This window comes from Saimiri boliviensis, chromosome X (genome assembly GCF_048565385.1).
Source record: "Saimiri boliviensis isolate mSaiBol1 chromosome X, mSaiBol1.pri, whole genome shotgun sequence".
Lineage (NCBI taxonomy): Eukaryota > Metazoa > Chordata > Mammalia > Primates > Cebidae > Saimiri > Saimiri boliviensis.
In genome coordinates this window covers 23,179,802-23,191,360 of record NC_133470.1, presented here as the reverse complement: position 1 = coordinate 23,191,360, position 11,559 = coordinate 23,179,802, and the positions used below count along the sequence as shown (strand labels likewise).

The following is an 11,559-nucleotide window of genomic DNA, read 5'->3' as shown; positions in this document are numbered from 1 at the left end:
TCAGACTCCTATTGTTGGGGATATCCAGTTCACTGAAAGAAGCATTGAAATGACTGTTTTGTTAACAGCCTTCAGCAATGCTGATTGTAAAGGGCTCTTTTATTTTACACTACTCTAGCAGGAATACCAACAATCTTCCCTTACTGAATAGAAGGTCGCTGTGTGAGCTCAAGTATAGGCTGCTACTGGAGAGGTGCTTAGCTTTTCCTCATTTTGGCTGTTGGCATCGTCATCAGATGTTGTGCATGAAACATCTACAGAAGCAGTGATGATGAAGACGGCCCTCTGAGATTCCTGGAGAATGTCAGTAGCAAGATAGATCTGAGGAGCACTCCCTAAAACAGGAGAAAAGGAGGAAAGGGACTCCTCCTCTCCTGCAGTGAAATGAGCACCCTGGAGACCCTAGTGACATTTGTCATGAGTGTGGAACTTACTTTTCTGACCCTAAGGCATGACTGTGGGCAGGGACAGCAGACAGAAGTGTGAATAGGATGGCTGCTGAGACAGGCACCTGGTGGAAGGAGAATGAAATAGTGTGAGCACCGTCAGCAGGCAGTGACCACCTTGGCTTTAACCAAGCCTGCCAATCCAGGTTTCTGTGAGATCACTGATCTAAGAGCCCACAGGGAACTTGTTTTCCCAGTCAGCCTGTCCTCTGAGAACCCCATGAAGTAAGTTAGAGTGAGTCTTAGGCTACAGCTTGACAGCCCAGCTTGGGACTGCCACTGGAGTGGCAGCAGAGACTGATTATGGGATTCTTGGTGTTTTGGGGTTGGGGAGTAATTTCAGTTGACATTCAGGATTATTATACTAATTGTTGGCAGGGCCTGGTAACTCTTTCTTGTGCTGCTCTGACGTTCACACTTCAAATACCCCTGGAACCAAAAAAAATAAGGGGATGCCTCAGCCTACCTCCACTGTCAGGGGTGACAACTATAGGGGATCCTTTCTGTCTTGGGATCACTAGATTTTCAGATCTTATTCTGAGTTCTCATCTTGGCTCTGCATAGGGCCTGGAACCCCTCTTCCACTCTATCTTGGCTTCACATTCTTAATAAGGATCTCATCTCCCTTGGACCAGTATGAAACACTGGGGAAGCCTCTACCTGACTGTCCTGCTATGGGCTTTGAAATGCTGAAAGCCAGGTTGGGGGCTGGATATTTTATTGCCCCTTCTATTGTGGGGAAGGAGTGTGATCACCTTGGTCTCCACCCAGGGTCCTCAATTTGACTCCTAGATGGATCTACAGCTCCCCTATCCTTTGACCAGAGGGCATTTCCTCATAGCTAGGCCCAGAATTCTCCATGACCTAGTAGAGTGAAAGTAGGGCAGCCTTATTTGGCCATACCTTCCTGTACTCTCCCAAGACAGAAAGCTGTGGCGGGCACTTTGGGGCCTCATGATGGTTGGCCTCACCAGTTCTCGCTCAGATTCTTCATTTTGACTCATGACAGTGCCCACAATTTCTCCCTTTCTTGACCCGTTACTGTCCCACTCTGAATAAGGCCCTCATTTCTCTGTCACTCTGAAAAGGAATTGAGGGGTGCTTTTGCTCTGCCTGACATTTCTCCCTGAATCTCCCAGGACTAACAGTAGGGGAGAAATGATGTGCTGCCTCCATTGTTATATTTCATGTTCTGCTCCTTCCTCATCATCCTTGCCCTGACTCCTGGCTCAAGCTGATAATGTTCTTTATGATGAGATGACCAGCCTCAGACCAAGCACTTTAGCCTGATGGCTCTGTCCTGGTCCTCTTAGGGCTGACAATAGGGACAGGACACTGTGCATTCCCTCTGTTCTCAGATGAGTGGTCTCCTCTATCCTCTCTCAGTGTCTTTAACTTGACTTCTACCTAACCAAATCTGAAACTCCACCTTCCACACTGCTGTGTACTTAAGGCCACACTGCTCAGACCAAGGCCATATCTTCCTGGAATGTCGCAATTGGAAGTTAGGGACAGCCACATCTGGCCACAGTGATTCAGGATCTTCTGAGGAATAATAGCAGGGTCAGACTCCTTTTCACTGCTTTGGAGTAAGTGGCTCCCTCAATTCTCACTCAGGTTTCTAACATTGATTGGGGGATGTGGAAGTCCTTCCTCTACTAATTTGAGTCTGTCAGCCAAAGCTTGCCTTTTACTGAGAAACCAGAGAGGGAAGTCAGGGTGCTACTTGTTGGCTACCCCAGTGTCCTCACCTTAAATCCAATGTAAGCTTGTTAGGATCTCCTTCATGAGCAGAATTAGAGCTACTGCCATGAAATCAAAGCCTTTATCTCCCTGAAGTACTAGTAGAAGCCTTAGGGAAAACAAGGGCGAACCTCAACCAGATAGCCCTGCCTATGGCCATCCAGGTAAAAAGAAAAATAAAGTTTTAGGAGCCCCTACTGTTCTGGGTGGATCATTCCTCATATTTCATTCAGAGTCCTCATCTTGAGAGTTTTCAGAGTCTGATATCCTCTTCCCACTAACTGGAACACACCACCCTTAGATCAGGACTCTTATATACCTGAAAGCCTTACATAAATAGAGAAATTTTAGCTTACAGCTGTAGCTTGGGCCTTCTAGATCTGAGAGTAGGCAGGGCCTGGTCTCTCAGTGACCCCTATATTCTGAGGCATTGGTCTCCAGAATCCTCAGTGATGGGGTTCTCATCTTCCTTTCTCTTTGACTGCTGGGAAATGTCACACAACTGCAAATTATTGAACAGGTTCCCTACTGCAAACCTTGCAGACAATGGCTCCCTGTCCCAGGTTTTGTATGAGATGGGGAAGCTGTACCACAAGCCGGGAGGCCCAGGACAAGTGGCGAACTATCAGTAAAAACAACACACTGATCTATTCTTCAGTTTCAACAGCCAGATTTAGTCTACTATGTACTTTGCTTTGAGTATATTTAATTTCTGTGGGGAAAGGGAAGTGCAGGATGATTTGTGGAGCTACTGATCTTATCAGGTTATTTGATGTTGCATATGTAGATGATCATACTGTCAATGAATATTATCTTTTCTGAATTTGTACTAGTCATGTATTGAGCATTATTATTACTCTAGTTGTATATTCCAAAGAAGTGCTTTGGGTACTATGTCCTTTTAATGCTCTGATAAACAGTTTGGGCAGTGAGAGGAAAAATGAATTAAAAGACACAAAGTCTGGCTCAGGCTGAGAGGATTGGAAAAATGTGGGCTCTAGATGAATCCAAACCAGAGATCTAGTCCCAGCTGTGTCAATTACAAGCCTATGAACTTTTAGATATTTACAATTTATTCATATTGAAGTGAGTCCGCTAAACCCTATCTTGTAGGAATTTTGGGGTGTAAGTACTGTCTATAAAAAATAAGGCAGACTGAATTCTACCAGACATACAAAGAGGAGCTGGTTCCATTCCTTCTAAAACTGTATCAAACAATACAAAAGGAGGAAATCCTCCCTAACTCATTTTATGAGACCAGCATCATCCTGATACCAAAACCAGGCAGAGACTCAACTAAAAAAGAAAACTTCAGGCCAATATCCATGATGAACATCGACGCAAAAATCTTCAATAAAATACTGGCAAACAGATTGCAACAGCACATCAAGAAGCTTATCCATCACGACCACGTAGGCCTATGAGAACATGTGGACTCAGGGAGAGGACCATCACACACTGGGGGTAGTTGGGGGGGGGTTGGGGGTGGAGAGGGTGGGAGGGATAACATGGGGAGAAATGCCAGATACAGTATGCACCTAAAGTAAAATAAAAATATAAATATAAAAAATAAGGCATACTAAGTAGGAAATACTGAGTAATGAATAGCAGTTACCATAATATGTTTTTACACAATATTATTAATTTTTAATTTTCCTAATGATATATTAAGAAACACAATTACCGGCCGGGTGCGGTGGCTCACGCCTGTAATCCCAGCACTTTGGGAGGCCGAGGCGGGTGGATCACAAGGTCAAGAGATAGAGACCATCTTGGTCAACAAGGTGAAACCCCGTCTCTACTAAAAATACAAAAATTAGCCGGGCGTGGTGGTGCATGCCTATAGTACCAGCTACTCGGGAGGCAGAGGCAGGAGAATTGCCTGAACCCAGGAGGCGGAGGTTGCAGTGAGCTGAGATCGTGCCATTGCACTCCAGCCTGGGTAACAACAGGAAAACTCCGTCTCAAAAAAGAAAAAAAAAAAAAAAAAAAAGAAACACAATTACCATATCTTGAAAATATCTGAAACAATAAAAGCCTATGGAAAATTTTTAAACTTAGCAGCCTTGTTTCAAAAGGATTTTAGTGAACTAATTCTGGCTTATATTGATCACTGCATTTCATATGATTATTTTAAACCCAGAAAATTCCACTCTCCAATCAGAGTTTTTTTTTTTGATGTCATCAATAACAGAATATGAAGTGCACTAGAACAAAACAAACTAACAGCAGTCTTTAATAATCTAAACAAATCCAAGTATCCTTTATTTATATTAAAGGAAATAAGAAAAGGAATAAGGCAAACCAAGAATTAGGCAACTTTTGCATTTCCATTTTTACTTTGCTTTCTCATCATATTACAGTGTCAACTAGTTTACTGTGGAGTTCTTTAAGATTCATATCAAAATCCCTTCTCTATTACCATGTTATCTAGTTCTGAATTTTAAAGAAAATATGAAAGGTGTATGATTTTGTTTTAATACCAAAACCATAACATCCAAATTGGTTAAACAGCTATGAATGTGAGAGTTATGTTACTGATACATTTATAGTATAAAGCAAAATAAACCTTCACTTAACAGGAACAATCTTGAAAATTAACAATAAAAGCAAAACATAAATCTGTAAGTTACTCATGTGTAACAGGACAAAAGAAAGATACACATCTTTTTCCCTCCAGCCTCTACTATACTGTACTACTTAGAAAGCTCACTACTCTCTTCCAGCATAAAGCAAAAATTCTACTTCAGAATTCCCTAGAAGTGGATCTATAGGATATACTCCCATAAGGTTCCCTGGCCAAGAGAACAGTGCCAGCCCTGCCTTTAGTATCTCAGTCTCAGTGCTCTCTCTACCTCATCTATCAAAGCCTCTTCATACAGATGTGGGTAGGAACCAGGGGCAGTGTTATTGATACTTGCCAAAGCTCTCAGGACTCTCATCTTACTGGTTTCAGCATGGGCTCGTGGACCCCACAGGAACTCATAGCATGGAGGATCACTGTTATACACCTGCCGGTACTCCAGGTACTTATCTTGCACCAAATCTTCCATAATGATCTTCCGGGGCTCCCCATAGACTGAGTGCATGATTCCGTCATAGATCCCCAAAACACCCAGGAAGTCCCAGACCTCCTTTTCAGTGGCACGGTTCCCTCTCATGAAAATGAAACTCAGGAGAGACACCAGGATACCCGACTTCGCCAGCCCATTAACACCACTCAGAATGCCTTCACCGGAGAGGCCCAGCTTGCTGACAAGGGTGTAGGATTCGCCGCTGGAATCCATTTCTTTCAATTCAACGCCAAAAACCACTGCCAAATGGTTGGAGGTTTTCTTGAGGATCTCAGGCAAGTGCTCCTTGTACTTTTTGCTAACACGCTTCAGCATGTCAGCCTTCAAAATGATCTCTTTCTTCTCAAACTTCTCCTGTAGGAATTGCACCAACGCGCTCGCCTTCCTGTTTAGAGGATCTCGATCTGTGGTCTTAAAGAAGGCAGCTCTCTGGGACGTGACTGCACTTTCCTCATCTTGATTCAAGCCAGCTATATCAGATTTTGAGCATGAAACACCTGCATCGAGAGAGGCAGTGAGAGAAACCCCCTGAGACCCCTGAGGAACGGAGGCATCAGGGGAGGTGCTTGCATTTTCCTCATCTTGACCCTTGGCAGCCACATCAGATTTTGAGCATGAAACACCTGCATCAGGAGATTCAGTGGGTGAAGGTCCCTGAGACTCCTGAGGAACAGAGGCATCAGGGGAGGTGCTTGCACTTTTCTCATCTTGACCCTTGGCAGCCACATCAGATTTTGAGCATGAAGCACCTGCATCAAGAGAGGCAGTGGGTGAAGCTCTCTGAGACCCCTGAGGAACAGAGGCATTAGGGGAGGTGCTTGCACTTTTCTCATCTTGACCCTTGGCAGCCACATCAGATTTTGAGCATGAAACACCTGCATCAGGAGAGGCAGTGGGTGAAGCTCCCTGAGACTCCTGCGGAACGGAGGAATCAGAAGTCTTCCGACGAGCACCCTGACAAACAGGATAAGAAGAAGGGGAAGAGCGGGGCTCTTCCTGCTTTTCTGCAGTGGTCTGGGGACCTGTGAGATCCTGAGATTGACCATGGGTCTCTCGGCGTTTCTCACGGGCACGGTGCTTACTCTTGTGACCCCGAGGCATGATGGTTGTGGCCTGTGACAGCAGGTAGGAGTGTGGGCAGGAAGGCTGGCACCTGGACGGGAGAGAGTGACATCACATCAACACCTTCAGCAGAGAGCGACCATCTTGGCTTTAACCAGGACCCCTTCTACAGGTTTCTGAGAAACAACGGCTCTAGGAACTCACAGGACTCGTATTCTTCTGGTCAGTTTGTGTCCTTGGAACTCAGGAGGAAGTTAAGAGTGAGTATTAGACTGTAGCATGACGGCCCATTTTGGGGCTTACTGAGGTGACAGCAGGGGCTGGCAATGGGGGCCCCTCTGTTCAGGGGTCTGATCCTCTATATTTATGTTCAGGATCATCATAAAAATTGACAAGACCCAGAGGCCCATTCTCCTCTGCAGCTCTAAAATTGACACTAGGAATTTTTACAGTCCTAACGAGGAGGGAATAAAGAAGCACTTCTGCCCAACACTTCATTCTGGGGTCACTCAGACCACCTAGGGCTGACAGTACTGAAGAGATTTGACTGCTCTTGCTGTTTTAGTGAGAATTGTCCCCACGGTAATCAGACTCCTCACCCCGCCTCTTCCCACAACCTGGAAATCGTCCTCGCTGACCTGCCGCCATCTTACAACCCGGGCCCTATACTTCTCTGACGCTCACGGGAACAAAGTGAGAATGCACTTCAGTCTCTAGAGACCTGCCGGGACCCCAAACTGGCGTCGGCAGCAGAATTCGCTGTCACCCCGTTCTGGGGCATGGAGTCCCCTCAATCTTAAGGAGGATTCACTTTTAACTATGGAGTGCCTGAGATTTCTCTCCCTCCTGACCTGAGTCCACCAGCGTTGGACCAAGGCCTTCATGCTCTTCAACCTGACGGAAAAAGTGAATGCACTTTGGGCCTAGCGGCCATGCTTGCGGACTCCTCAGGGACCCGCTCAGGGGCGAGATGGGACAGGGCTCTCTAGAGTCGTTTTTTTTTAGGGTGAAGGGATTTGCGGTTGTCGGGCAATGTCCCCCAGTTCTGGGTCAGGATACTCACTAGACAACTGAGATCTAGGATGCCTCTTTCTGCAGACCTGATACAGCGCTATTCAGATCAACGTTTGGGCGCCTCAGCCTCTCTAGGCGGAACTCAGGGGGAACCACTTCCTGCCATGCCCCCCCCGACCTTCCCAGCGTAACAGCAGGGGCGGGGCTCTGCCACTCTCCATGTGTTCTGTGGGTGGGGTGACTCCCGGAAAATTGACATAAAATTCTTTCTGGGGCTATTAGCGGACCCTTGGACTTCTCTGTCTGCTGAGCTTAATCAGTCAACAGGAGATCAAGTATCTCATTCCCTGAGAGTCCAGAGTAGGAACTAAAGTGGAGCCTGACTCCGGAAGCCATGCCGGGACCCTCCAAGACTGTCACTTAGAGGTGGGGCTCCATGGGACCTCTTCTCGCACTCAGCAACAACAATGATCAATAGTAATAGTAAGAAAATTGATTGAATAAAGCTTTATTTGTTTGTTGGTTTGTTGGCAAAACCACTCTAAAGGCAACACTGCCTACTTCAATTAAGAGATACACAGGCCGGGCGCGGTGGCTCACGCCTGTAATCCCAGCACTTTGGGAGGCTGAGGCGAGTGGATCACGAGGTCATCCTGATCAGCATGGTGAAACCCCTTCTCTACTAAAAATACAAAAAAAATTAGCTGGGCATGCTGGCAGGTGCCTGTAGTCCCAGCTACTCAAGAGGCTGAGGCAGGAGAATTGCCTGAACCCAGGAGGCGGAGGTTGTGGTGAGCCGAGATCGCGCCATTGCACTCCAGCCTGGGTAACGAGAGCGAAACTCCGTCTCAAAAAAAAAAAAAAAAAAAAGAGATAAACAATATCTGTTATCACCTTCGTGGTCATGTTGGTAGTCATTGAGGATTACCACTTTATCAACTAATCCGTTAGGGGCTGAAGAATGGTTATTCTGTCTAAAATAGTTCTATACCTACAACCTTTTTCTTGTCTGCTATTTGTTTTCCTGATGTAATGGTAAATGTATTTATTGTGTTCTCTTATAATTTTTAAAATTCTTCTGTACGTAAATTTTCTAATTTTATTTAACTAACATCACTTATTTCCATTTTCATAATAGATAACCCTTAAAGTTTTTTATATAAATGTAATAAATGTTATTTAAATGTCATACTATATAAATTGTTATATAAATCTTTTGAATAAACTGGCTTTCATTAGTTGACTGTACTGTTTCTTAATGCATCATTTCTGCATTTATCATCATTATTTTCTACCTTTTACTTATTTCGGCATATTATGCCATTGTTTCTGTAGGCTTTGAATTATTTGTAGATTTTACTTTTTTTGATAAATATATTTAAAATTATAATATTCTTTTCAGTGCCACTTGGACTTTCTCCCATAGTAGTACTGTGGCACTTTATGTGTAGTGTGCAAAGATTGTAAAAGTTCAATTAATCTCTCCATTATGCTCTTAGAATTTTTGAATATATATAAAATATGTATGTATATTATATATTTTACATTTATATATAAAATACATATTTATATAACAGAATTTTAACACAAACATTTACATACATGCATGCACACATACACATTTATATGTAACAGTGTTTTTTTCTAGAATTGAAATGACAGTTTCTCATGAAGAAATTAATCAATATAATTGGCCAACTCTAACAGTCAAAGATTATCCAGGAAACAGAAACCATTCTAAATACAGGAAATAGGTTCCTAGAGAAGTCAGCCAATAACAGTGGAACAAATAATACCTATCAACTCAAGGAAGGCACTCCTACCTCTAAGCTGGAGGAAGAAAGAGAAAATACGTTATTGCTGAAATACAGGAGTTGTGGTCAACAGGATCGGAAAGCATGGCTGACCAATAATGAAGGAAATTATAGCCGTGGAGAAGATGTATCCATTGAAGAAGCAACCTGCTGCAGAGAGAAAGAAGGTAAAAAACTTTGAGCACTTCCAGTCTCCTGAGCTCTCATCTCCAGCTTTTCCACTTTTTGTCTGAACTAAGCTGACATCCAAGTGTTGAAGAGCACAGAGCATAAGAAATGGGAGTCAGACATTTTATGATGGAGAGTAAAGAAGGGGAGGCTTGAGGAATAGACCTCAGGGCAAGAAGGTCCAAGGACGGACATAAGTCACAGACAGCATAGATCAGAAAAATTATATATAAACCAATACAGAATAATGTTTTAAGCTAACATTCATTCATGCTTAAAAAATACATATTTTCAGTCTGGCAAAGAATATATACAAAACAACAACAGTAAGCATCATATGTAATTTGAAAATATTGAAAGGTTTTACTTTAAAATTAGAAAATAGAAAAGGATGCTTGATGTCATCATTTCTATTTAACTTTTTAATCAAGATACTACATAGTTCTATAATAGAAACTGGAAAAGTAAAAGGGATAGAGATCAGAAAATTAAAAGAACAATTACTATCATTAATAGATTACTATAAAGTAGGTGTGTGAATACTAATGAAAAACTATCAATAAAAGTATTTTTTAAAGTTGGTGCACATAGGGCAAAATATAAACATGTATTTTGTTTCTGTAGCAATAAACAATATGAAAATGAAATTAATCAAAATATGATTTACCATTATCAAAATATTAGTTCCTATTTATATGACTATATGTAATCTGTACATATACAGCTATTATTTATATAAATAAATAAAAAGTAAGTACACAGAGAATGGTTATATGTTTATGTAAAGAAAAATTCAATATTACAAACATGTTCATTCTCTGCAAATAGAATTTACAGTGTATGATTCTCTCAAAGAAACTCAATAGATTTTTGTGTATGAAAATTAACAGGCTGATTCTAAACTTAAATTTAAATTGACTTGCAAATGGCCAAAATATAAGAGGACTTACTCTCCTAGATGTTAAGAATTTTTTTAAAAACTATAGTAATTATTTGGATTTTGTTCCTCATTTGGTTAATATGGTTTATCACATTTATCGATTCTTGTATGTTGAACCATTCTTGCATCCCTGCAGTAAATCCCACTTGACCATAGTGAAGGATCTTTTCTGTTGAATTAAGTTTCCTAGTATTTGGATGAGGATTTTTGCATCTGTGTTCATCAGGAATACTGGTCTGTAGTTTTCTTTTCTTCTATTGTTTTTGCCTGGCTTTGGTACTAGGGCAAATGCCAGCCTCATAAAACAAGTTGAAAGTGTTTCCTCCTCTTCAGTTTTTGGGAAGAAATTGAGAAGGATTGCTATTAGTTCTTTAAACGTTTGGTAGAATTCAGCAGTGAAACCATCAGGTCTTGGACTTTTTCTGAAGACAAGCTTTTAAATTATTGATTTGATCTCCTCACTTGTTACTATTTAGTTCATATTTTCTACCTCTTCCTGATTCAGTCTTGACAGATTGGATGTTTCTAGAAATGCATTTATTTGTTTTAGTTATTCAATTTGTTGGTGTGTAATAATAATCTCTTACGATCCTTTTTGTACTTCTGTGGTGTCAGATATAATGTCTCCTGTTTCATTTCTGATTTTGTTTATTTGATTTTTTTTTTATTTGTTAGTCTAGGTTTGTTGATTCAATTTTGTTTTAGGTTTTCCAAAAATGATCATCCTGATGGCTACAGAAAAGGCTTCTCACAAAATTTAACATCCTTTCATGATAAAACGCTCTCAATAAAGTAAATATTAGAAGAGAAAATGACTGATTAAATGCAGCCAGGAAGTGCCATTCCCACAGAGAGAGACCACAGTGTTGACTACACCAACATAATTTGAACAAATCTTTGTAGAGAAAATATTCAACGTTGATAGAGAAAAGATTCAGTCGCTGAAGCTGAAGAGAGAGAGAGCTAGAAATTCCACAAGGGGTGCCTGAATGCTGTAACTGGTTCCTAGCCCTGAACTGTGCCTGGGGAAAGGGTGAGTGAAGGGACTAGGGGACAGCTTACTTTCACCACAGACCTCTGGGATTCTAGCTTCAGTGGACCCAACACCCTGACAGATGTATGAGCTGGCAGGATCTTCCCAGAGACTAGACAAAGACAAAGCTGCTACCTACTAAAAAAGGCCCTGGACCAGGATTCACGGCCAAAATGTACCTGACATACAAAGAAGTACTAGTACCAATTCTACTAAAACTATTCTAAAAAATCAAGGAGCGGTTTCTCCCTAACTCATTTCTATG

General features: G+C 42.0%; 1 protein-coding gene across 1 annotated transcript; it reads right to left on the bottom strand.

Annotated features, from left to right (window-relative positions):
- Nucleotides 1–5,014: 5,014 nt before the first annotated feature.
- Nucleotides 5,015–6,364, bottom strand: LOC101033345 (melanoma-associated antigen B6B-like). Its single transcript, XM_074392134.1, has 2 exons — nt 5,887–6,364; nt 5,015–5,760 (listed from the first exon to the last, which is right to left on the bottom strand). Exons 1-2 carry the CDS (start codon nt 6,362–6,364, stop codon nt 5,015–5,017), a joined length of 1,224 nt encoding a protein of 407 aa, XP_074248235.1.
- Between the last annotated feature and the right edge of the window lie 5,195 nt (nt 6,365–11,559).

Coding starts and splice junctions, on each gene's coding strand:
- LOC101033345 (XM_074392134.1), bottom strand. CDS start 6,364: ATGCCTCGGGGTCACAAGAGTAAGCACCGTGCCCGTGAGAAACGCCGA. Junction 5,761..5,886: donor CACTGAATCTCCTGATGCAG/GTGTTTCATGCT, acceptor CTCTCGATGCAG/GTGTTTCATGCTCAAAATCT.